The sequence below is a fragment of the Colletes gigas genome, unplaced genomic scaffold, assembly GCF_013123115.1.
Source record: "Colletes gigas isolate AHSC1104 unplaced genomic scaffold, ASM1312311v1 Colletes_gigas_Sc00003, whole genome shotgun sequence".
In the NCBI taxonomy this organism is placed as follows: Eukaryota; Metazoa; Arthropoda; class Insecta; order Hymenoptera; family Colletidae; genus Colletes; species Colletes gigas.
In genome coordinates, this window is record NW_025106632.1 from 5852502 (window position 1) to 5880083 (window position 27582).

Sequence of the window (27582 nt, forward strand, 5' to 3'; positions counted from 1 at the left end):
TCTCTCTTTCTCTCTCTCGTCCCTGTCCTCCTCCTCTTCTTCTTCTTTCTCTTACGATCTTTCTCCCACCGGTGTTTATAATGATTTCTCCTTCGTAGTGGTGGGACGATACCGGAAGTGAAGTCAGTACGGCGGAACCAGACGTTCACTCAATGGAAAGTTTGAGTTCTTTCAGTACGTTCAAGAAGGCCCGAGCGTGGATCGGGAGTTCCGCTCGCGTGGAAAATCCGCTTCTTTCGCTAGCCAGGCACCCGGGCATTCTCGCTCGCGACTCGCGCGTGCACGGAAGAAACTCGAAGAACCGGAGAAACGTCTCGTCGATCGACTAGTTTCTTCGCGACGTGACGCGGGGAGTTCCGCGCGGATCGGAAAATAATCCGAAAACCTAACCCCTTTCCGCGATCGTGTCGCGTTCGAATACTCGCGGCTCGTGCAACGTTTCGCCGTGACGAGGCGTCCCGTACCCATTGTCAGAAAATGGAATCGTAGAGGATAGATGTTCGAATGCCCCGGGGACTCGAGTCGAAACTAGAGTCGAAGGCATTTCGAATGGACGCTGGAAAATGAACGCGGCGGAGCGTGAAGCTTATCTCTTCGCGACGGTGTCGTGTTACGCCGGCGAGCGGCGATATGGGAACGCGGAGGATTCGGTGTCGAGTGTTTGGAATCACGGTCCACGAGATGATAATCGCCACGTGGAGACGTCTTCGTTTGTCGATCGAAGGAGAGAATTGTTGCGACGTTTCAGCGACGCAGACGACAAATAATAACAAGGTTCTTTGGTGTTTGATGTTCGCGACGATCGGACGACGATGAGGCGCGAGAAGAAGGGGAACGTTAAGTTCGTAATTATGGTGGAAAAAGGTGCGAAACGACGTTCGTGTATTCAACGAAGCAACGTAGAAGTGACTTTCGTTTCGTTTGGCGATTAAAACGCGAAGGGAAACGGTTCGACGATGAGTCTGTGACGGAAGTTTGCTCGAGACAGAACTCAGTCGAAATAAGTGTTCTCCGGGGGTGTGGTTAGGTTAGGTTTCGGTGTGTTTGGCAGGGAATCGTACAGAGATGGTCAGCCAACACGCGATGGCCACCACCGTTCGCAAAGTCAAGCAGGAGAATCGTCTGAGGCGACAGAATCAGAGCCAAGGTATAGAAACAGATAAAACGCGAGTATGCAAACCCAGACCTAACGACGATCGTAAATTCTAGACCCGAGGGAGCTGTTATTCGTTGGTCGGTACGATTAGATAACTTTCCTATTAAATTAGAGCTAATTGCGGTGTTCATTAGCCGATTATAACGATTAACCAATTAACCGGGAAAGGATAAAATTTGTTGGCTTTTAATTCCCGAGAATGTATCGGGTTTATCTTATCGCGATGTTCGTTCGATGGTGTTTTACAGGTTAGTTCTAGTGAATTCCTATTTACAGGAATGCCAACTACGGGGTTTTAGAATTTCGAAAGCTCCTTCATCGAGTATTAATTTTAATTAATCTTTTTCGCATTTTGATGCTTTGGAAATTTTTGATATTGTTATAATTTGTTTATGATATCTAGTAAAATTAAAAGATACCTCGAGAAATCAATGTTGCTTTTATTTATGATAAATTGAAATCGTTTAACGAAAGTTGCGTTCGCGAATGTTGGCACTTCATTGTAAAACGAAGGTGCAGCATAATTTATGTTCATTTTTCACAATTACGATTACGCAATCTTCCTATAACAGCCAACTGTTTGAGGAAACCGTTGGAAAGCGTCGACTACACGGAATTTGATTGCACATCGTACTTTTCTACCAAAGAATTTATTAAATATTGCACGATGAGTCAAGAGGAAATATCATTTGACCAAATTGCAACATGCAATAATAACACCCTAGCAATTTATCCACTGCAAAGAATTTATTCTTAGAAAATGTAAATAATAAATTTGACATTGAAATTCTGTTCTTTTTAGACTTTATAAAAAATGTATAAAAACTCAAATTTTCGAGTTACATTAAAACGAAAAACGTAGAGTGCTTGATCTCATAACGCTGATAATCATTTATTTAAAAATGATGTACGTATCTATTATTGTTCAAAATAAAAAATAATCAGAAAATTAACAAACTTTTTTTACTGTAATATTCTCCTATTATTCTGAGTATTTATCGATGCTCTATGTAGTGATAATTGACAGATTCAGGGGTGAAATAAAATTCCCTAGAGTTTAGTAACCAAGAGCACAGATTATCCCCGGATTGTACGTCCATCGCATTCTTGGACCGTGACGTTTGGCGTAACAAAATGCACAGGAAACATAAGGAAACTTCAATTTACAAATATTCATTAACCGCATTACGGTAACGTTAATTATTTTCCCCAAGGTAAAAGACACTTACGAGAACTGATTCTCCACAGTGTGTACGTTGAAATACACTGGAACTAAATGCAGCTTTACGCGCAGACGAGCACAGCCTTAATAACGACTAAGCGTATACGATTAATTCGCGTGGCAATTACTCTTTCATTAAGAAACTAATGCTGCCCGTTTCTTGCATCTTTGCGAATATTTTATACGAACGAATTAAAACGCGTTTCTTATTCAAATCACGACACGGCGTACCTAACGATAAAGAGCAGCGTTGATTCTGTACTGTACAATGTTATCTCTTACATACAGGGTGTTCGTCCACCCCTGGGAAATATTAAATTCAAAAATTTCAAAACGTTCTGGAAAAATTATTTTCGGTTGCGGGGATCAATTACAATCATTTTTGGCGAATAGACATACCTTCGAAATCCTATCCACTTTCGAGAAAAAAATTGGGTAAGTGCTGAAATTTTACCACGGTCGACAACCTAGGGAAATATTTTAATGGGGGATTCTTGAGGCCAAAATAAGACGAAAATCAAGAATGCCAATTTGTTAATGGAGGCTTTGTTAAAAAGTTATTAACATTTAAAGTTCCGCCATTATTGAATTTTTTTCTCAAAAATGCGCAGGATTTCGTGGGTATGTCTATTCACCAAAAATAATTGTAATTGACCCCCGTAACCGATAATAATTTTTCCAGAATCATTTTCCCAGATTTGAAATTTCTTTTTTACCTCGAAAAATTTCACACCTTCTCGAATTTTTTTCTAGACAATGGGTAGGATTTTAGGGGTAAGCCTATTCACCAAAAATGGTTGTAATTGACCCCCGCAACCGAAAATAATTTTTCCAGGACGATTTGAAATTTTCGAATTTAATTGTTAATAACTTTTTAACGAAGCCACAAACGAAAAATTGATATTCTTGATTTTCGTCTTATTTTGGCCTCTAGAATCCCTCATTAAAATTTTTCCCAGGGATGGCCGAACACCCTGTATATCGAAAAAATTGAGTTATAAAAATTGGAAAAAATTTATACGTAATATTCTTGGCTGTTCTTAAAACCATGAGAAAGTTTTAAATTGTGTCATTTTCTTGTCGGCGACTTTAATAGAAAGAGAATATTACTTCTGACCGTTGTCACGGGACCGTGACGCAAAGAGCGCAAGAAAATGAAACCGCTATCAATAGTCTTTCTTCTATTAGTCAGAGCACTTTATTACAATAGTATTTTAATGGAGAATGAATCGTAATACTTGACCGTATCTTTCTCCTATTCTTGTACTGAATATGACCAATCATTTTGCTATACCTTACAATTAACCTAACAAGGAAATAGGGAACCTTACGGACGTCGAACAATACACGTGATTATTGATCAAAATCTCTTTATTCATGGCTCAATTTTTTATGTGGTCAAATGGAGTAGGCTACTTTCAAAAAACAAACATTACAAATCCACACTATTCAGAGCCTAGAAAAAATTATAACAATCTTGCACAGTTCTAACATTCTCAAAATATAATAGAAACTCAAAACATTAACAAATAACACATTGAATTTTTCGTATTTGAATTTCACAATTTTACAATATATTTCGTCTTTTTTTTTTTATTAATTAAATGAATTTGTTGTTCTGACAATACTGGAAAATTGTCTATAGCATAGTGAAATATATTCGAATATTTCACATCGATTTATTTCCGAATAAATCATCCCTCAATTTAGCAAAGTAAGTTAACAAAAATAAATTTACGTTAACCGTACAGTTAAAATTAATTTTAGTATTCGAAGAAAGAGTGTCCCTTGAAGGGTGAGGATTCAAGCTACAACCTTTTGGAGGGGGGAGGGGTGGGCTAGTTCTTAATGCGTGTCCAAGATTATGCGTAGACGATTTGGGGACTAATTGCCACCGAAACACGTGTTCCAGATGAGGAGGGGCTCTATAAACCAGTACCGCCACCGAAACCGGTGCCGAACAATCAGAAGAACCAGAACGACCAGCAGGAGAGCAGGGTGCAGACGGTAGCCGAGCTGTCGTCGCGGACGACTTCCGGCATAGATAGAAACGCCACGCTGGACGACAGTCAGCTTCGAAGTTCCGGGCAGAACCTTGCACCGGACTACAGGATGCCACCGCTCTACGGGGACGAACAGAGCTCAAGTCAGACTCAACAGGCAGCCAATCTACAGACGCACAGCAGCAAGTTTCCGGTACGTTTCATTCCAGGACCTTTATTTTATCGGTAGAGGCATAAATCGATTGAGAGAGGTCGAGAAATCAGTGTTTTTTCTGTTATTTTAATCTTCTAAAAGAATTGCTATTTTCTCCGATAACCAGAAACCATATTGCATTTCTTTCGTGACAAATCCAATACATTTAGATTCTCAATGTAAAAGGGAATCGAAAAGTCCTTTACCGTTTCGCGATCCGAGGCTTCGTTCCCGAGATACGAGCAGTATCCCCGGTGCGGGTGCGCGTGCGCGTGAAAAATGGCGCTGCGCGATCAGCTGATCGAGACCAAAACTTTAACCGCTCGTATCTCGTAAACGAGAGCTCGGATCGCAAAATGGCAAAGGACTTTTCGGTTTCTTTTGGCGCGAGGAACCTCTCTGCACGTTCATTTGGAAATTTTCTCGTGTCATGCCGAGAGTCTCGACGGTTCCATTACTTCGAAACGATAGAATTTTTTATTTCACCCTCGACGCTGATATCCAATTTTCCAAGCTTGTTTTCAATATTAGAAAGTACCTATAATTTCCCACAGACTTTTTCGTTAAAAGTAGTGTAACATTTGGGCAGATTTCCTGGTAATCTTGTTCCAAGCACGGCCGCTAAAAAAGGTTAAGAACCACTGCATCGACGTGACGAGGACGGTGGGGGGTATAACAGGATTATAGAAAGAATTACATAGGCGGTTCTACGCGATGCAACCGCGTCACGGGCAGTGGCAGTGTGTTAATTAACGATACGCCGTGTGCATTAATTCCATGCGCGCGGAAATCGTGAGCGCGTATCCGAGCACGGTAGCTTCGCCATATACGAACAGCCACACGCTTGGAAACTTTTGTTACAGACGCCACATAGGCGTGCCGTTGAATTTTATTGCCGCCCGATAACGTGACGGGTTCTCCAAGGTGTAACAGGCTGAATATGGCGATTCCAGTCGCGGACGTTTGATGCACCTTCGTACGCCGGACTGGACTCGCCACGGCTCGACGAAACCGTCGGTGGAAAAAAGTAAAAAGAAACATCACGGTTAGAAGTCAAGGCGTAACGCTTTATTCGGTATGGCCTGCCGCGACTTTCTAGGCTTCTTCTGGCTTCTTTGCCCGCGTAATTCCTTTTAATTGCGCGTTTCTACCGGCCAAGTGCCTAATAGTAGATCTCGTTCACGATTTCTATGGGCGCAAAGCGAGCGTTCGTGTAATTCGTTCGCGTGCGCCGCGCACGACGCTTGGAAATCCCCTTCGACCGCTCGCGACTAATGGCGGTTCCAGGACTACCCCGTTTACGAAATTCAATCGGTGAACAAATATTCAAATTCAAAATAGAATGCACCCTATTATCGATGATTGTTAAAGCTTGCAAGATTATTGTGAAAAAATTTGCAATTTTTATTGTCGCCTAGAGAGCACCCCTTAAATGCAGATGGATGGTTCTATCGATGTATAGGCACTACCATATAAAATATCCCCACATAAAATAAATATTTTATGCGAAATATATTTAATTTTCTGGACTTTTTGTTTTCAAAAATTGCTCTTATCATCAAATATGGGTTATAATTAGGTTAGTTTTTTCTACACTCCCAAAATACTCAACTTCTTATATTCTTAGTAGCTTTTTAGTTTGAAAGCGATCCCTTACGCGTAGATAGATGTTTCTCTTAATGTATAGGCACTACCGTATAAAATATTCCCCTTTGTATTGACTGAATCACAGAAATAGATTCCACGTGTCACTGAACACCCTGTACATAAAAGATACGTTGTCGGGGGGTATCGACATTTTCCATTCGATAGGAATGCGAGTTCGTTCCACTAGCATCTCGTAGCAGTTGATTTTTCTTCGGATACAAGATCCTTTTTCTCCGAAGATAAGCAACGGCCTAGCCAATCGCAGAATCCTTTTACGGCGAGCATAATACGTGTGAGAGAACGTAGAACCGTTCGGGAACAAAATGGACATGAGAACATATGAAATGACTCGCTCGTAAAGAAATTGTTCATCCTTTGTGCGCAAGGTTAATGAAAATCAGGTCGACGCATTCATTAATTCGAAACTGCGGTTCGAGTTTAGAACAGCAATGGCGCCGGGTATACGACTTCATCTTCGCGGATTAGCTCGTGTTTTATGCCATCGCAAAACTGTTATTTACTTTCAAGGGACAACGATGGCGTAACAAAATAACACGTCCTTGGTGCGCCACCATTATTTACTCGAAAGTTCGAAACACTTTTAATTTTATATTTTGGTAACGTAATAAATTTTATCGTTCTTTCATTGGTTATATTAATTTTCCACTTGTCCACTTTGTGCAATTTTCATTTTCCCGGATACTATAAACGTCAAACGACTGTGTAATCGAGCTTTATACCGGGTGTCCCAGTTTTTAACGACCCAACAAGAAAAGTGTCACACAAATGCTCATTTTAAGCTTCCAGTTAGTGCATAGAAATACCAAAACGCTTTAAAAGGCTCGAAATTATTTCTTTCGCCATTTACGCCTTTTGCCCACAATCCAAGATGGCCGTCCTCCGAGATTCGCGGAGTCGAATGGCGCGTGGGATTTAACGGTCGGGAGACGACAGTTCGCGTGCTCGATGAATCGATTGCATCCCGTTTAACCGATCAGTTTGGATAATCGAGCCAATATGGCCGCCACGCAAATGCCGCGTGTTCCACATCTCTAGTTCAGCAGCGCGCCGCGCGGAGAAGTTGGCGTTTGGTGAAATCTTCTGTAACAGTTCATTGTACGTTCGTTACGTTCTTGGGAAAATTCTCAGAGATTCTCCGACGAGACAAAGGAGGCATCATACCTGCGTACCGTTTGCCGGAAGTCTGGAAGGGGGTTGCGATAGCCGTTTAGATACATTACTTTTCCTAGTGGATCGGTCTCCGGGAGGCGAGAACAAATCGGAACGCTTGTCGGTGACGACACTCCGCTACTGTGCAACTCCGTTTCTGTTGTTCCGGCGACAATGACGTCGCGAATTAGGAATCTCTCGCGAGATCTTGGAAATTGTCGATGGCTTTCTCTCGTTGCCAACTACACGAGATAATAAAACGCTATCGTTGCTTTAACCGCTCGAACCGTTTTGGTTTACTCAAGCACTTATCAATTTTTTTTTAATATACAGTGTGTTCGGCACTCCTGGGAAAAATTTTAATGAGGGTTTCTAGAGGCCAAAATAAGACGAAAATTAAGAATACCAATTTGTTGACGGAGGCTTCGTTAAAAAGTTATTAACATTTAAAGTTTCCTCCTTGTTGAATTTTTTTTCTCGAAAATGCGCAGGATTTCGGGAGTATGTCTATTCACCAAAAATGATTGTAATCGACCCCCGCAACGGAAAATAATTTTTTCAGAATGATTCGAAATTTTTTTTTTCCGTCGAAAAATTTCACACCTTTTCGAATTATTTTCTAGAAAGTGAGTAGGATTTCGGGGGTGTGTCTATTCACCAAAAATGATTGTAATCGACCCCCGCAACAGAAAATAATTTTTCCAGAACGATTTGAAATTTTTAAATTTGATTGTTATTAACTTTTTAACGAAGCCTCCATCAACAAATTGGTATTCTTTATTTTCGGCTTATTCCGGCCTCTAAAATCCCCCATTCAAATATTTCCCCGGGGCGAACAACGGGGATTTGCCCCTCGAGTTTGCGTTTTTTCTCGTAAACAAAAGACGCGCGAGCACCACGCGCCAAAGTCTACGATATAATCTTAATTGAAACGTGGAACAGGTTGGGCGGGTTTTCTATTTCCATAAACTTATTAGCAGATATTTAATCAGCAGCTGTTTATTATCGCTGAAATTTCTTTACCGTTATAGAAATTTTTCTTCCATAACGCTTTATAAAATTTCATTCCAATATATACAGGGTGTTCGGTCAATCTTGGGAAAAAATTTTAATGGGGGATTCTGGAGGCCAAAATAAGACGAAAATCAAGAATATCAATTTCTTGACTGATGCTTCGTTAAAAAGTTATTAACAATCAAATTCAACAATTTCAAATCGATCTGGAAAAATTATTTTCCGTTGCAGGGATCAATTACAATCATTTTTCATCATTGCACATACCCCCGAAATCCTACGCACTTTCGAGAAAAAAATTCAGTACGGGTGGTACTTTAAACGTTAATAACTTTTTAACGAAACCTCCATCAACAAATTGGTATTTTTGATTTTAGTCTTATTTTGGCCTCTAGAATCCCCCATTAAAATTTTTCCCTAGGTTGTCGACCGTGGTATAAGTCTTCAATTTTTGTTTAAAAATTCGAATCCGTACAAGTTTATTTATGTAGGAAACTGGAAAACGTGATACGTTTTCCGGTTACATTACGTTCGGGCTCGTTTGCACGAGCAACGAACTTAACCGACGAGAGCACCGATTTTTTTTCTCTTCTCTCTTTTTCGTTGGAAAAAGAAAAATATGATAATGCAGAAAATCACGGGCGAAGCGTAGACAGAATAATTCATAAACGTTGCACGGGCGTAGCGACGATTAGCCGTGCTCGTTTTCCGCCTCTGAGCCGGCGTTTTATCACGCTTGCTTTCTTCCGAAACGCGATGCGATCTCAAGGCGAGTTTAGTTCAGTGACACCTCTTTTTAGATGCATTATTATATGCACGCAAAGTGCACGTCGTAGTCACTCGTTCCGCGAGCCCTGCTAGCGCACTTCCAGATCCTGTTCTCGATGTTGTTTGAAAAAAATCGAACGGAATATCGCGAGCAGAGCAAAACCGACGTGCGACGTTTACAGCGAGAAATCCACGTCCCGAAGCGTCGGCTTAACGCCTCGCCTCAACAATTCATCGCCCGATCTCAGTATTTATGTAGTCGTTATCAAGTTCGTGTCGTCTGTTACACGAGGATAATCGTTCACCTTTGTTCTATCGTATTATGTGACTCGATTTTACTACCAGGCGCTTCGGTGTTCCTTGAACAGGGAAGGTGGTCTTTACGTACCATTTATGGAAATTGGTTATAGCTTGAAGTATACATTGTTCGGCCACCCCTGGGAAACTTTTTAATGGGAGATTCTAGAGCCCAAAATAAGACGAAAATCAAGAATACCAATTTGTTGATTGAGGCTTCCTTAAAAAGTTATTAACGTTTAAAGATCCGCCTGTACGTCCAATTTGAGGTTAATATTCCTAACCTCACATTATATTTTCGGAACAGAATTTTTTTCTCGAAAGTGCGTAGGATTTCGGGGGTATGTCTATTCACCAAAAATGATTGTAATTGATCCCCGCAACTGAAAATAATTTTTCTAGAACGATTTGAAACTTCTCAATTTCGACGAAAAATTTGTCCACCTTCTCGAATTTTTTTCTCATAAATGTGTAGGATTTCGGGGGTATGTCTATTCACCAAAAATGATTGTAATTGATCCCCGCAACTGAAAATAATTTTTTTAGGACGATTTGAAATTTTTTAATTTCGCTGAGAATTTGTCTATCTACTCGAATTTTTTTCTCGAAAGTGCGTAGTTTATTGCGTTGTTCTACTAATTGTAAGTGACCCGAAAACGAAATAGTGATAATTGTTTTGTTTTGCAGATAGAACGGGAGGTAGTATTGTCGTCGGGAGACAAGAATTCGAAGATCCCTATTCTTCATGAGTACAAACAAAGAACTGCCGGAAGAGTCGCTATTGCGCCGGATGCACCCATCAAGCAACAGGCCTGGGTTCAAGAGGTGAGTTAATTGTTTCACCGATTTACATAATCTATCGTAATTACCAGAAATAATAAGGCTCCCTCTCTCTAATTGACTGTTAGAAACCAGTTCATCATCTGCTTCGTTTTTAACATGTTAATTAGTAGCCACGTGAGTTTGCAGCCGCGCATTATTAGTCTAAATAAAATTATAGGATGAAAACGGTACTCGAATTTAACTAAATCGATCCAAACTTGGGAAAACAATACTAGAAATGTTATAAAAAAAAAATTACAACAATTCTGTACAATGATTCAAAAAAATATTTTTACATATACTTGCACATTTTTAATATTGTTTACATATGAATAATAATATCTTTCATACTTTGTATATAAATAGAGAGAAATATTAATTTTGATAGTAATTTTTTGGTTATCTATGACAATGTATATGTCCATCAAAATTAGGGTTATTCTGATCAATCCAAGTTGTTTTACAAAACGACAACGTAAAATAAATAATGAAAATTTGAGTTTCCATTAATGTATAGGCACTACCATTCAAAATATCCCCCATTCTATTGACTGAACAAAAAAATATTCTACACGAAATTCACTCAATTTTTTGTGCTTTTTATTTTTAAAAATTGTTATTATCGTCGAAGAGGGGTCTTCAGGTTATAGGCGCTGTCGTTTAAAATATCGTAGATGGGTCACGAGAGACCCACGCGCATTCTCGAACCCAACGAAGACGCGTTTCGACGTGTCCCGACGGTTTGACCATGCGAAAAACCAGTTAAGGGGTTAATGGGAAGCTATTCATCGTTACACGGTATTACGAAATCCTTCATTCACTTGTGGTTCACGCGAGTGCAAGCTTATGGCTCGTACGACGCCCACGCAAATTGCTCGAGGTGCGAGTAGGTGTCGGTAATGCACGTGCCGCAGGACACTGTCCCACAATCGTAGGTTACAGACGGATACGAGGCACCAGAGGGCGTACGATGGAACGTCGAAAATTATGGTCGATCTCTGTTCGCTGCATTTTCTTTGTCCGTCCAGTTCTCATGCCGGCCATGTTTAAATTATTTCATTCATTATGGTTTTTAGCCACCGCGAAAATGTTTCTCGAAGTATTTATTTACGAGCCTAATAAAAATAAAAAAAATAAAAACGACGGTTAATTATCGTAGATATAATAGTCTTTTAACCGTTGTTCTTCGATGATTAATGAGTTTGTAGAAACTCGTTAGACACCGAGAGTGCGCATCGTTAATTTTAATCTCCTCGTTTACCATAAATTTCTAAAGAGAACGAAAGAAAAATGGTGTGTGCAACTGTGATACAAAAATAAAGCACGGTGCATGCGATTAGGCGTGTAGAGTTTCCGGCTGACCTAAAAACCCATTTACGAAATCTTGTGTGACTTTAAAAAATTGTAAATTCTCTTTCGAATTGTAAAATTAAAAAGTAAATTAAAAGTATGGAACGACATTTGTAACCTTAAAGCACGAAGTTCACCGACAGTTTTTATACGACGCAAGGCGCTATTACAGCGCTCTAAGCCCCGTTAAAATTATTAAATCAGCAATTTGCATAACGAAAGAAACGTTTCGAAACCTCTTTTCATTCGCAGCCAGGGAAAATGAAATTATTCGCTGAAATTTTTCATTATAGAACAGGGCTATTGTTACGTGGACAATGTGGGCGTTGCGTAAATCTGTTGGCTGTTTCCTTTCACTTGTTTAGCGCGCGTATAAATCGTTTCTTCAGTCGTCTCCGTAAAGAGAGAATTTTGTGTAAACAGATCGGCAGTCGTCGAAAGTTGAAAGAAAGTTTCCACTCTTTCGATAATAAATATACACAAATAGTAAGGATATTTGAGCAGGTTCAAGTTGTATTAAAATGAATCTTAACTAATACAGCTTCCAAACGATGAACAAATACAACCAACGAGCTTTCTTTCATCGAGGTGGAGGCTGGGGGACTGTCGACCGGCCGCCATCTTGATTTTACGTAAACTGTCCTCGAACGAACTTACGCGGTTATAATTTCGATAAGATAAAATTACACGTTTACAATTTTAACGAAACAGATTATTCCTACAGAAAAATGTTATTTGTATAAAAATTATTAATACTTAGAATTTTAATAAAATGTAATTTATTCTTTCGATGGATAAAATGTTGTAAACGATTCATTAACCTTTCGATCGTAGTATCCGTCGGGGTGTACAGCCAGCGAAATCCTTATGTTAAATCCTTCTGTTAAATTTAGCGCGATGTAATCCCCAGAGGGTACTCGTACGGGGCACCAGAAGTCAGAAAATCCTTTCTCGTATGCGCAAAGCGTATCGCGGAGCCCTACGGGCACAACTTCTCTTGCTGTTTCCCTCTCGGTCTTGCTCTACGTCCGTCCCTCTTCCACCCTTCCTCTTCTCGTTTGACAATGTCGGTTGTTATTCCAACCGCATCCCTTCCAAAGAATCAGAGGATTCAGTCTGACAACTTTGAAATTCCCTCTGCGGTCTAAGCGAACACGCTGCCATTAGCCCGTCCGTCCTCCTCGTCCACAAAACCGTTTTCGTTTTCGGTGGTTCCCAGCAAATTACGAGACATTTTCCCCTTTCGTTGTTCTCGAAATTGTTTCACACTACGCGGGAACATTTTTCGACTTCGATGAACCGGCATCAGAATTCTCACTCGTACATAACCTAAAATCCCACGGTCGGGAAGTCTCGAAATCCGAAAGGGGATTGAAATTGCAAACTTTTATAAATAAAAGTTATCGAACGAGATGGATGGAAAATATATTTCATGTTTTCGATCTTCGTTCTCAGACACTTTAACAATCACGTCACTCGTACATAACCTAAAAACATCACGGTTGGATTTTCACGAAAAGGGATTGAAATTGCAAACTTTTATAAATAGAGGTTATTTATTTGTTTGATACTGTTATCGAACGAGATGGATGGAAAAGATCTTCGTTCTCAAACACTTTTAAAAAATTTTTTAAATTTTAATTTCATGATTCATTTTTTTTTATTAATAAATAATTTCTTTTTATACGTTAAGACTATTTCAAATTTTATTGTAATTTAGAATCATTATCAATAACAACCACGTCACTCGAACATAACCTAAAATAATTAATCTTGAACTCGATAGGATAATTCAAGAATCGAGTTTACGTTGTTTCGTTGAAAGTCCCAGAAATTCTAAACTTCGTCGAAATTATATCGAATCCCACGATTTCTCCGCCATTGTGATGCACACGAAATTCTAATTGCTTGCCCGATGCTCGTTCGCGGAAGCCTACGATTCCGGCCCGTGCGCGAGCAACTTTTCCGCGACGCTAATTGCTCGGAAGTTCGAAACGCAACACTATTGCCAATAAATACGCCTTCCCCGCCACCGAATAATTTAATTTGTTTGCTCGTTAGCGTCGAACGTCACTGCTAGCATTACTTAATTAGATATAACTTTGCGCCGGAGAGGATACTTTAATGGAATAAGATATCTCGTGTGCGTAACGAATCCCGGCCGAAGTTGGGATGCAGCTGGAAAATAACGGCGAAGTTTACCGAACCCGAGCGTCGTTAGTCTTGAAAATTTAATTTGCCCGGAGAGCCGTTCTTTAATTCGCGTCTGTTTCCCCGGGAAATTATAGAAATTCCTCCAACGACGCAATTAATTAAGACGATCTTGGTACAAGGTTGTCAAACGACAGAAACAATAAATTTAAAAAAAAAACGCCACCGAACGTTTCTTAATTGAGAATACTTTTCTCAAATGGATTAGTAAAATGGCGAATTGCGGCGTATAAATTTGCAGTATAAATTGCTCGTTATTTCGAACAATTAATATACGTAAATTGTAGCTGCGTGCAATCAAAGATTGAAGATGTGGTGGATATTGATGAAAATAACAAATTGATTAACATGTAAAGATGTATATTTTCCGATACATTCGACGATATAAATTAAACGTTAATAATTCTCTCAATAACCTCACTTTTTGCACGTGTTCACTAATACCCACTTTAATCTTCTCTATGACCACGTTCTTCTACCAATTTGTGGTGGATATTGGAAATAACTGATTAATTACCACGTGAAGATATACATTTTTCGATATATTCGGTGGTATTCTAAAATAAATGTTAATAATGTTCACGCACTTAATTTCGATCTGTCCCGTCATGCCGCCATACTGTCAACCTCGCGTTTCTCGATCGTTGCCAACCTCTTTTTTTTTCACAACGTTCACAGAAACCAACTATCACAGTTACGAGGTAGTAAAATCATCGTTGCAAGTAGTCACGAGTGAAATTGGTAATCGACAGGGGACAATTTTAAATCTTTTCCAGGGAGGTCAGATGCAGGAGGCGAGACAGGAGGGTCAAGCGCGGAGTTATCATCCCCCGGAATCTTACGCGTAAATATCTCGTCTTTTTTATTCCGCGTAACGACCGCGAATCGATCTCCACCGATAATATTGCAATTTCTTCCGAAGGTCGACGTCGTCCGCGCCGTCGTCGAGGACGACGAAGATCGACGAAGAAAAGAGCAAGTCCCTCTCGAGGACCTATCACACGATCAAGGACATGATATCGAGCCGTTTCGGGCAGAGTCGCAAGGACGCTGAACCGGAACCGGAGGCCAGCTTGAACAACGTCACGGAGGAATTGCGGAAGTCCAGCAGGAGCATCGACGAGGAGGAGGCGAAGAAGAAGGAGGGGATTTATGGGAAACCGCGGGCACAGGAACCTTCCGTAAATATACAGCAGTATCCGAAGAATGCTTGCGGTAAAGATCCTTCGATCTGTCCTCCATTTTCTTTTCTATTTTTTTCCCCCAACTTTTCTCTTTCTCGAATACGACGCTTTATTTTTATTGGCTTGAAAGCTGCTTTCTCGGTCGTTTTAACACTGGAACTACCAAAACAGTCAAAATGACCCATCCGTAATTTTTGATAAGACTTTAAAATTTAAAAATTTATTCAACTGAATTTTTGAAAGTTTACTGTAATTTTCTATAAGAGAATGAATATACATTTATTTCCATTGCATCATTGTTTTAATTTTTTTGGTACAAATAAATTCACTATAATTGTTGGTAGTTCTAGTGTTAAAAAGCGTCTAACTCTAGTAATTTTATACTAGTTCTCCCTTTTAATATCACAAAATTTGTTAGGCCGCAAATGTTTTGTCTTTTGCCTCTGCTTTTTGCTGTTCACAATGAGAACAATTGTAATACACGAAAATATTTCGAAACCCGAGATTTCGTGATGTCATATACAGGGTGTTCGACTATCCCTAAAAAAAATTTTAATGGGAGATTCTAGAGACCAAAATAAGACGAAAATCAAGAATACCAATTTGTTGATGGAGGCTTCGTTAAAAAGTTATTCACGTTTAAAGTTTCGCGTGTGAGAACCACTATCACGCGCCGTTCTCTAAACTCTAAACGTTAATAACTTTTTAACGAAGCCTCAATTAAAAAATTGCTATTCTTGATTTTCGTCTTATTTTGGCCTCTAGAATCCCTCATTAAAATTTTTCCCAAGGATGACGTTTCGAGCACATCGATATACAGGGTGATCCGCGCGACCGGGTCAGAAAGCTAAGACAGTGAATGATAGTAAAAAAAATTTGATTCTCGAATTTTTGAAAATCAATCCTTCACGAAAAATTTAATTTTCACTGATTTAGCTTTTAAAATTTTTTTATAAGAATTGACTCACTACTTTTTAAAGAATATAAACTTGCAAGGAGTCAAGGTTGACTGATAATGACCAGATAATTATCTTATTATTATTGTGCAATTACTCGAACGAGAGTTGGAAGAAAAGTGTTAGATGCCAAGACGATAAAACGAGAATTACGTGCTTTGGGTGTATCCTATCAACGTTTTTGCTTCCTGTATAATTAACATTTCCCTTGGTTGATGTATTGCAGTTTGCCACTATTCACTGTTATTTTTCTGCGGCCCGTAGACCGTGTCGAGCAACGAACTTTTAACTGAGCAGTGCTTTTTCATCAAAAATGTCTTTTGTTTTCATATACATAGACACCAATATTTTTGTTATCATTCAGATTTGTTTACAGTCAAAATACTGTCAAAAAACTGTATAAAATTCGGTTATCAACACTGAAACTACCAGAGTGTTTCTTTACCAAAAAATTGTAAAAAATTTACTCGACTGGGTTTTTCCAAAATGGTTTTAATTTTTTTGGTACAAATAAATACATCAGAATTCTCGGTAGTTCCAGTGTTTTTAAACGACCCCCTTATAAGTTTCTTTGGTTAACCTATCGATTGAGCAGGAAATTTGAATTCAATAAACCGTGCAAACGTACGGGAGTTGCAGTCGGTCCGTCATTGCTCCCTAATGGCGTAGGTTGTAGGTTAGTCGGTGATATTTACACGAGATTTTGATGGTTTAGGTCAATATGGACACTCGTATAGTTACCTGAGCAATCAGCAGAACGTACCGCTTCCTGGACAACTTCAGCCAACGTCACAGGTCCAACCCAATTTGCCGGGGCAAAGTGCTCAGCTACACGTGACGCATCACACTCCGCCTGGAGGGGTTCAAACGGTCCATCAAACTCAAGTTCCCAGTTTCGGGCAATCAGCGACAGGTGGCCAACAGGTGCAAAATGTTACGAGGGAATACGTTGTTCAGGGACCATCTGGATTGCCGAGTCAGCAATTGCATCAAGGACTGCATCAGAATACTCAGAGCCAGGTAATCATCGATTTCCTTCGACGCGTTCTGAACTACTTTTCGACCGGTAACGTTACTTTGATTTCGCCTAACTGCCGTACGGTTTCGATAAATCGAACTGCGGTTAGGATGTGGCTACGAGAAAAATTCTTGCTATGGTAATAGTTTTCGTAGTGGATGATTTTTCAAATTTCATAATGGCGGACAGCTTTGGTCCGGCAGCGACCTCTAACGTCGATAGTCGATTTTTATGGAAAATTCTGGGGTAAGAAAACAACGAGGTGAATATTATTTCTTTAAAAATATTCACCTGTAGGGGGGGGGGGGGGCCAAAAAAAAATTTTTTGTAATCCTTTGAATAATGGGGTTAAAAATTAAATATCTATGGAATTTATGGAATATTTTTTTTTTTTTTTAAATTCTAGACATTTGAAATTACAAACGAAAAGGGATAATTGAAAAAGTAGCAACACTTTGAAATTTAAGTACAAGTTATTTTTAGATGATTTTTAATATTTTCGTGGGCTCAAAAAAAACATGGAGGACACCAAGTGTGGACTTGTTACACAAGTAGGATTTTGATCTAGAATAAAGTCTGTGGTGTTTGATCAATAGTTTGCAACTTTCTCTCGTCGTTCGACGATACAATATAATGCACCCCTTTTCAATCAAAACGCGTTTCTCGATCTGACGCGTTAAAGCGTGCGACAGCGGCACGACATAGTTGAGCGCATCATTTTATCGTCTATTGGATGACGAAGCTACTGGTGGAAACATCCATTCCAGACACGATTAACCTACATAGTTTGCATCGCTATGAAATCTGTCAATAATTTAGCGCATTAAAAATTTAGTTTGTCGAATAAAAAAAAAAATTTACTATACCCGTAATTAATAAAATTTGTAATTTGAAGCTTTTTTTTTAAGACTCGAACGACTGCAAAAATTTATTTCAAAATTTGATTTCGTAAAATTTGAATCATATTTAAGTTGTTATAATTCGAATTTGAGATTTTCAATCGGCAATGTAGGGCACAGAAAAAATTATTTATTTCTTATTTATTCAAATATTAAATATTTTTGTTTTAAATGTTGATTCGACCATTTTCATATTGAAACTGATTTTAAATGTTTCGTAATTTGTTGATGGAGGCTTCGTTAAGTAGTTAACAATTAAATTCAAAAATTTCAAATCGTTCTGGAAAAATTAACCGGGAAACATATCGGTCGACAACATAGGGAAAAATTTTAGTGGAGGATTCTGGAGGCCAAAATAAGACGAAAATCAAGAATACCAATTTGTTGATGGAGGCTGCGTTAAAAAGTTATTAACATTTAAAGTTCTGTCCTTACGGAATTTTTTTCTCGAAAATGCGCAAGATTTCGGGGGTATGTCTATTCACCAAAAATGATCGTAATTGACCCCCGCAAACGAAAATAATTTTTCCAGAATGATTTGGAATTTTTTTTTTTCGTCGAAAAATTTCACACCTTCTGGAATTTTTTTCTAGAAAGTGGGTAGGATTTCGGGGGTATGTCTATTCGCCAAAAATGATCGTAATTGACCCCCGCAAACGAAAATAATTTTTCCAGAATGATTTGGAATTTTTTTTTTTCGTCGAAAAATTTCACACCTTCTGGAATTTTTTTCTAGAAAGTGGGTAGGATTTCGGGGGTATGTCTATTTACCAAAAATGATTGTAGTTGACCCCCACAACGGAAAATAATTTTTCCAAAACGATTTGAAATTGTTAAATTTAATTGTTAATAACTTTTTAAGGAAGCCTCCATCAACAAATTGGTATTCATGATTTTCGTCTTACTTTGGCCTCTAGAACCCCTCGTTAAAATTTTTCCCATGGTTGTCCGAACACCCTGTATGTCTTTCAGAAGTCGTTTTAAGCCATAAGATCGAGCAGCTTGTCGCGAATGAAAAGGGTTATCGCGAACTGAACATCGAAACGGATTCGTATCACCGAGCGTACTTACTCATACGTTTCAAACATGCGACGAACATTTTCTTTCCGTAACACTGCAGTCCAGTTCGCTTGTACTTCATGAATATTTATTTCCGTCACTTCGTCTACTTCTCCACAGAAATAATTCGCGCGAATATACCACATGGAGCGGTAATCGAAAACGCCATGGGCGAGTATCGGATATCAAACCCCTGGGCAGCCATCTTTTACATTTATGCACATCCGTTTATACATAAATAATGTTATATTCGATGCATTATACTGTTCTATTTGATGTTCAATTTTATAAGCGATCGAAAATAGAAATATTTGTTGGAAATTATTTTTAGGTTATGTGTTGACTTTTAGCAACTAATTTCCCTTTTTATATTGTTTAATAAAATAGGACTAGTTTTATTAATACTCCGAGAAATGACTTCTTAAGTATGGTACACGGACAGCGTGAGTCGGAAATGACCCAGGTTCATCGAAGGATCAAATAGATATTTCCTAGGTTATGGCTGAAAAGGTTATTCTTACGTAAAGAGGGGGTTGTACTTATCTTCATATAAATTCAGAAGGTGCAATAACGCGACACATACATCCTATTCAAACACACGGTGCACGTGATACGTGTTCCATATTTATGCCTTCTAAAGCCAACCACACGCAACACAATGCATCGCGCTACGTACAGTTCTCGAAATTTATTGGCTGCCTGCGTCCACGCGCGGTTTAATAAAGAAACGTTTCCAACTTTTTTCGAGGTTAGTTTTATAAAATTCCAGAGCCCAGAGTATAACAAACAAACAATTGTTCCCTTTTGTAAATAATTATTTAACATTCCATAATCATCTCAAAGCATTATTCCTATTATTGATAAAATACACAAAAACACAATCACGATGAACATTTAAATATTTTCTGGATAATGTTATTCAATTTCCCTTGAAAATAAAGCAATAATTATTTTTTGTAATTTCCATATCAAACATACCCACTGTCCCAAACCTAGGTCTCAAACTACTCCACACTTGTCTCAGCTTTCAATCGAGACAAACCCTTTCAAACTTGCTTCCAAACCTTCTCAAACTCACATACTATTCTGCCCTCTGACAGGGTCAAGGGACGCAGGTTCAGAAGCCTCTGGGCCTGCCCATGCAGCAGCACCAAGTGACAAACGCGATGCAACCGACGAGTCAGACCTTCCAAAGTCCCCAGCAGCTGTTGCACCAGAACCAGAACCACCATCAGAGTCCCAGGTTCGCCCAGCAGCACGCGCAGAACATGCACCAGCGGCAACTGATCCAACAGCTGCACCAGCAGCAACTGGCCGGTCAGCAGGGCAGCCAAACAGGCGTCAGGAACGTGCAACAGAGCTACTTCTCGAACAACGTGTCCTACCAACAGTACCAGCAAGCTAGACAAGCCATGTCCAGGTCACAAATAGACCTGCCAAGCACCTCGAGGCAGACGCAGGAGCTCAGGCTCTCCGGGCAAGAGGTCTACTATCACTATGCTCAGGGTCGACCCAAGTACGGCGTTCCCCAGGTGTACATGAAGACCGACTGCAACCAGGAGATCGAGTTCCAGCAACGGAACTCGACGAAGGGGATCGAGAAGGCCGCCTCCCAGCCGCAACTCTGCTACGAGGACGAACGGTTGACGGATCCACCGAGGAACACCGTCGATCCCATGAAGGCGCTCACGGTGGACCCGTTGGACAAGGAAAGGTACGAGATCATGGTTGAGAACCACGGACTAGGGGAGTTTGGGAGGACCGATTCACAGAGGAAGGAGGAGTACAGGTTGGAGAGCTTCGCCATTCGCAGAGACGAGACCGTCAGGTGCTCCAAGAGGGACCAAGAGCCTGTGGGTGTTGGCCAAGAGAGTCAGGAATTAGAAGGTTCCTCCGTTCAGAAAAGGATCGAGGAATTGCAGAAAAGAGTCGAGGAGAATCATTACGGGTCCAAGGCGTCCAAAGAGGCCGCGGAAGCGGACGCGACGACGAGAAGCTCGTCCGGTTTGAAGATCGGGAACGTGGAGGGATCGAAACGGGTCGAGAATCAATACGCGAAGGATTCGGTTGTGAAATCGGAGATTAAGAAAGACGAGCTGGAACACGGGATCGGACGGTTGAAGATACAGAATCAGGGATCCGGCTCGGATTACGACAAAGCTGGCCAGAGTTCCTCCAATGTTGACTCGGGGAGGGGATCCGCTGTTTATTCTAGCGGACGGCGCCCCCCGCCGGAGGATCAAACGCATCCGCCAGGTTCGTTGCTCGAACGTTACTGCGTCTGTCGCGATAAGACTCTATTTTTAAACGTATCTGCACGTGGCGTTTTATTGGGAATTCTAGGCGACAAATTCACGCCAAACGTTCTTATACCGGAGCATCGTAACGAACCTTATAACGAGATTTACTGATGTTATTTTTTTTGTTATTTTTTCTTGACAGTGCAAGACTCCGAGTGGGTGGATATCGTGGAATCCGAGCTGAGGAGCATTCTGGAACCGAGGGACGTCCCAGCAATGGCGCACTCGACGTTGTCCGAAAGCGTGTCGTCGGTAACGCCACCTCTGCCGCCGCTCTCGCCCCACGAGAGTCCCAGAACATCGAGAAATCGATACTCGGCGAGGTAACGTTACATCAAACAGATCTCTTCGTCTCGTAACCGATGTCACTTCCGGTCACTGGCTCCGCGCTACTTCCGACTCTTTCTGCTCGTCGCGTAGATCGAAACGCCGATATCGGTGTATCGAAGCGACCAACCGATGAAACTGTCGAAAGTGGACAGCACGTTCTCTGGTGCTTTTTCGGTATATGGAGACTGGGTATGGGAACGAATTTGTTCCATGGGCTTCCATTTTCTTTCCATTTTCCACCCGCGATGGAATAAAACACTCCCGATGGTACTAAGAATAACATTCGTGCTAACAAAAATGTGGCTCGTGTAATAAAATTTCTATGTCGACAGTGGTTCTCAATTGTAAGAAATATTAATTGTATTCAGTTTTTTTTTTTATAATTCTATACAGATTAAAGTGGAATAATTATATTATATAAAATAATAATATAACAAAAATAATAAAAATAAAAATTATGGAACAAAAACTATTTGATAAACTTACGCTTGCAATCGAATAAGTCTTGTCGATTATTTATATTTAATCTATCATTGTAGGGCCACTTGAGATTATAGAAAAAGTATTATACAGGGTGGTTAAAAAATCAGGCCTCCAAACTTCGACACAATTTTCTACTTTTCTCGTGAAAATTTGCTATCAACAACGAAAGTAATCTGGGTAATAAAGCGACGGAGTCGAGCTTGCTAGAGTACTATTACGCATAAAATAATCCCGGAGTCCGGTTTCGTTAGTGGCCTATTGCGTGCTAACGGAAGATAAACACTGGTCATTCGACACTGTTCCGTACTCTCGCGATAATTAACCGTCTTCCCCGGCCTTCTTAGCGAACTTAACAATTGCATGTTTGTGGACCTTTTAGCTTACCATACGGGTCGAAACCTAATTACAGCGATTACAGCAAGGCCATGGAGAAAAGGGGGTTCTCGGGCAGCTCGAAGCATCGCGGTGTCTCGACTTCGAAGAAGGAAGCTGCAAAAAAGTTTTCTCATCGTGAGTGGTCTTCTTCGTTCTTAATTCGCGGTTGCTTGTTCAGCCGGGTCACAGAGATGTTGTTTGTCCAGTTTTCGGCGTGGAGGCCGCCGATCTGACCTCGACCACCACTGGGCTCGATCTGGACTCCATGTTGGACAGAAGCGACTCCGACTTGAGCACCAACGACGCCAGGACGATTAGGAAGCAGCTCGAGGGCTTAGAAAATATGTACAGCGAGGTGAATGTTATTTCTTTGAAAATATTCAACTGTGGTGGGAGTAAGAGGAGGACCAAAAAAAATTTTTGTTGAATCTCTTGTCTATTGGGGTTAAGTGTCGTGGGGTTAAGACGAGGGGGAGAAGGACCAAAAAAAAATTTTTTTTTCGAAACGTTTTATGTTCTGAGGTTAAGGGGTGGAGACAAAACAAAAATTATTTTTTCGAAACCTTTGTGTGATATTAAAAAAAAAAATCTTTTTGAATTCTTTGTGTAATTTGTATAAAAATATGTATTAATCAAAATGTATTTAAATATTTATTTTTCAGGTATTGAAATTGTTGGGCGGAAGCGTGAAGAAGAGACGGAAGGCCAGGGGCCTGATCAGTTACGGTTCCGTATCTTCGCTGCCAACGTCGTCCGTTTCGTCCAGGCCCGTCACGAGGCATCACGATAAACGTAGATCGCACGCGATCGACGACAGGATGAAGAAAGCCAAAGACATCAAGGTCAGTTGATGTCACCGATATCTTTCAGGGCATTTCTTGATCGAGCTTGTTTTAAAACTTTTGGGAACCGTAGAATTACCATTCGTTTCAGTTTCTTTTATTGTTATTAATTTCGTAGTTTGATTTCGTTGACTAAATGCTGAAAAATTACCGTTACGTTTGCAGAGCATTAACAAACGTTTTCAACGATTAGAATCTCACGTAGTTACGCTCGCCAGGTCCGTGGCGCACCTGAGCTCGGAGATGAGGACGCAGCACTTGATGATACAGGTGAGAAAATCTCGTTAGTGTTTGAAAACGACCACCCGATAGAATGTTAGCAATTTCGATAAAAATTTCACAGATTCTAGAAGCCAAAATAAGACGAAAATCAAGAATACCAATTTGTTGATTGAGTCTTCGTTGAAAAGTTATTAACGTTTAAAGTTTCACCTGTAGAACGGCGCGTGATAGTGGTTCTCACATGCAAAACTTTAAACGTTGATAACTTTTTAACGAAGCCTCCATCAACATATTGGTATTCTTGATTTTCGTCTTATTTTGGTCTCTAGAATCTCCCATTAAAATTTTTCCTAGAGATGGCCGAACACCCTGTATATTATTTTTTATTATCACAAATTCAGTAATCTTTTTTAATTTAATAATTTTTTACCGTAAATAAATAAATTATCGTCCCGTTAAATTATTACACCGAGAATAAAATAATTGGGAAAGAATGTTAGTTTCGAACAATTTACGAGAGAGGGCGTTAGGGGGTCCCAATTGGCCAAAACAGTGGGCGGTTGTCGTTAAACGATAAAGCAGTCAGAATTCCCGAAACTCACTACTACCAGGTTTTCGCAGGAAATGGAAAACATAAGGGGCGAGATTGCTGCTCTGAGGACGCAAACGAGCATGGCAATGGTGAGGTCGCAATCCCAGCCGCTGATCAAAGATTCCGAGCTGCCAGCCCTGTCCAATCCTTCGAGGGTGAAGAAGCTCACCAAGTTCTTCGGTACAGAACCGCCGCTCATCAGATTGTTCCTGAGGGAACTTGGGTATGAGGTGTGTGTGCGTGTGTGTAAGCCACATTATCAATTTTAGTCTCGAGTTGCCCTCTGGGGCAAATAAAAATACCCTATAAAGCTATCTATCTCCATCCTTCCTTCTCACTTCTGGTAAATGTTCTTAAAATGCCCCAGAAATATCAAAAACTAAACAACAATTATTACTATAAAGAACCATTTTGTTTAATTTCACTCCAGAATCTTCATTTAATTTTTTAACAATTGAAAATATAAATCACACGTTGCAGACGATTTGAATCTTGTGGCAACAGTTCCCTCGCGTGCCACCAGAGGGCCACGCTCTTGTCTCTCTCGCAAGTGCTCGACCGTGCACCTGTTTGTACATACAGACTCCTCGACTGTCCATTCAATGTCTCTACAGCTCTCCTCTCCTTTTATCTCGTTCACTCGCTTCCTTCTACACAGCAAAAGACAATCTCTCGATTCCCAACAAATTATAAACACCATTTAATACTCTTCCCCTAGAAATACGCGACTGCATTCGAGAAGGAAAAGGTCGGAATGGTGGAGCTTCCCTACTTAAGCGAAGAGAGGCTGCAAAAGATGGGGGTTCCCTTGGGACCGAGGCTAAGAATCCTCCAGGAAGCAAGGATATCGGTGTGCAAGGATCCAATTTACGTCGTATGAGTCTCGAAGAAATAAAAATAATAGGAGAAAAGAGGAACGTCTCTCGAATCCTACAGAAACGAACAACAAAAGGCACAAAAGTAATTTAGGAATTTGTGTGTTGTTGTTTTACCAAAAGGAGATGTAAAATATTAAATATTGTGCTCGGGTTGGGTTTGGAGTTCGTTCCCGCGAGTAAAAATTGTTAAATGCAAGAAAAAAAAAGAGCAACCTTCCAAATAAATATGATTTACTTAGGAGCAATTAAGAAGAAGACAAAGAAGTTTTTAAGGTTAGGATTTTAAGAGGCACGCGAATGAAAGAGAACTTGGAAAATGTATTCAAGTCGTGTGGACAACCCCGGGGCCTCGAATTATATATAATAAATAGCAAATTGTTTAAGTTTTACGCGTGTATGTGTGTGTAGAAGTCCCCCAAAATGTTCGAAAGACGAGAGAACATCCTCCTCTCGAGGATAATAGAAATTACGTAGGGAAAACTTTTCGAAATGTTTTTTTGAAGATATCGTTAGGTACGTTTTTTTTTTTTTTGTTCAATTTCGTATCTATAATTTATTATAAATTATTAACAAGCTCTGAACATCATTATGTTGTACCAACATAAAGGTAAACCAGACGTTTAATTATAAATCTCACGTACGTGAAAACAGAAAAATAAACCAGAGAATATCGCGAAAGAAAAAAACAACGAAACGTCGACGTTAACCTAACCTTCAATGGTATTACTGTCGTTTCTAATCGTAAGAATTATTTACCTATTTATGCGAAGGAAGTAACCCGTTTTCTTAATGATAGTGAAATTCTGACTGTAATAATAATTGAATGGAACATGCAATTATAACGGATAGCAGCGTAAGTTCTTATTTTGTACATTTACAGTTAATTGATCAGAACGATAGAGAGCGTTTCTCGTTACGCAGACTGTGTCGTAGACTTCCCGATCGATGAATTCGAGTCGTTGACATAATCGAGGCGTCAGTTATAGTTAAACGGGCGGACTCGACCAACGTGATCGCATATTGAGAACGAGAAGCAAAAGTGAAGTTGCCAAAGAGACGTGATAGCGTCATCCATTGAAGTCGCGTGCCCGAGATTCTCATTAGAAGGAGCAGATCAAATTTTTTTCCCCCCATAGTTGTCACTCGAATTTGATTAAAAAATTCAATAATCGTACGCGTAATACTCACGTTCGGTTTTTTCGATGTTGTTGTCGAATGCAAAGTTAGATTGGCCACGATGAGTCGCGAAACACTCGAAAACAGGTTATTCGTCTTTCCACTAGCGCCACCAGCGTGGAAACGATGAGACATTTTGCTTGTTTGCCCATTATCCTCAGAATCGAGGAATATGAAATTTAATTACATTTCTTTATTAGATCGAGACAAATCTTTAAACTGTATAACGACATTCAACTGCAATTATAATTGATTAACGTCCATTTATGTTGTCCAAATGGTTTCTGATCGATGGACCAATGCATATTAAAGTAAAATTGAATACGAGAAAATAGAAGGCTACGGGTTTTATGGAAAACGACAAATTTATAAATTCCTCCGGAAATTATCGCGGGTGAATATTTTCCAAAAACGTGGGAGAATAAATCGTTTAAAAAATTCAATTTTATTCCGAACTCGTCTATGTGTCCGAAGAATAAATTTTGTTACGATTATGATGAATTTAAAATTCTACGAAAATTTCGATAAGCGTGCCCGGAATTTTTAGGTTAAATTGCCTAGGGGTGGGAGGTGAAACGAAGTCGAAGCGGTCCACTTTTTGCGACGCGAATGTCACTGGCCTACTTCAAATATCGATTCGCCGAATATAAAGCGGCGTTTGTCGAAAAAGCGGCTCCTTTCTGTACACTTTTCTTCACCGGCTCGGCAAACGACGTGGTTTTTTTAGGACATCAGGGATACCGTTTTCCTTAATCGCGTAGCTTGTCTCGATCGTCAATGCGAGAATGTTATCGAATTGTCATCGATTCAGTTGCTCAATCGAAATTACTTTTTTAGGTTATCTCGGTTAATAAAATTATACAATAAATTGCAATTCGTGCAGAAAAGCAGAGGCAGTAATAATTGACAAAAATTGAATTTTGCCCTCTGAATTACAAAACTCGTTGCTCGGATTAATTTTCTTTTTTAATCCTTTTCGTAAAAGTCTGCAACCTTACAAATTGCTTTCATGGAATGTTAGAAAAAATGGTGACTTTCGATTAGTAATATCAAGAGTATAAAATTTATTAAGTTACCTATGATTTGTGTTACAAAAAATATTTTTAATCGTGATAAAAGTTTTGGTGGTTTAGATGGTCGAATAAAAATTGTATGTGTACTGTAAGAATCGAACGATTCGGTGATATTTTCGTTCAGTCTCGAGCGTTGAATAATTCCAATTTCGGTCGCACGACCACACGCGTAATGTTGATACCAAAGAATCGATACCTGCTCCTGTGCAATGACGATCACAACGGAAAGAGTCACTGCCAGTGATCGGGATTATACAAAATGGAAGACATGCCACTTCAGTTCTCAATTGATATCAGTTCTTATTATCGAATTCACGCGAGACGTGATCTACTATTAATTGT

General features: G+C 39.8%; 2 protein-coding genes across 2 annotated transcripts in view; one reads left to right on the forward strand and one right to left on the reverse strand.

Annotated features, from left to right (window-relative positions):
• The window catches only part of LOC122404841 (globin-1-like), a 79783-nt gene extending 62992 nt beyond the window's left edge, over positions 1 to 16791 (reverse strand). The window contains exon 1 of the mRNA XM_043409107.1: positions 16735 to 16791. The gene's annotated coding sequence lies outside the window, so the exon portion shown is untranslated. The remainder of the gene's footprint in view (positions 1 to 16734) is intronic.
• Positions 1059 to 25622, forward strand: LOC122404837. Its single transcript, XM_043409101.1, has 14 exons — positions 1059 to 1147; positions 4291 to 4574; positions 10158 to 10295; positions 14630 to 14697; positions 14776 to 15068; positions 16709 to 17013; positions 20070 to 21225; positions 21412 to 21592; positions 22462 to 22592; positions 22664 to 22812; positions 23120 to 23299; positions 23465 to 23569; positions 24143 to 24343; positions 24832 to 25622. The coding sequence occupies exons 1-14, from the start codon at positions 1066 to 1068 to the stop codon at positions 24991 to 24993; spliced, it is 3435 nt and encodes a 1144-aa protein (XP_043265036.1). The 5' UTR covers positions 1059 to 1065; the 3' UTR covers positions 24994 to 25622.
• Positions 25623 to 27582: the final 1960 nt, after the last annotated feature.

Bases quoted from the DNA above. Each gene is read 5' to 3' on its own strand.
- LOC122404837 (XM_043409101.1), top strand. From the start codon at position 1,066: ATGGTCAGCCAACACGCGATGGCCACCACCGTTCGCAAAGTCAAGCAG. The intron at 4,575-10,157 runs GTACGTTTCATT...TTTGTTTTGCAG, and splicing joins CGCACAGCAGCAAGTTTCCG to ATAGAACGGGAGGTAGTATT. The intron at 22,593-22,663 runs GTGAGTGGTCTT...TTGTTTGTCCAG, and splicing joins TGCAAAAAAGTTTTCTCATC to TTTTCGGCGTGGAGGCCGCC.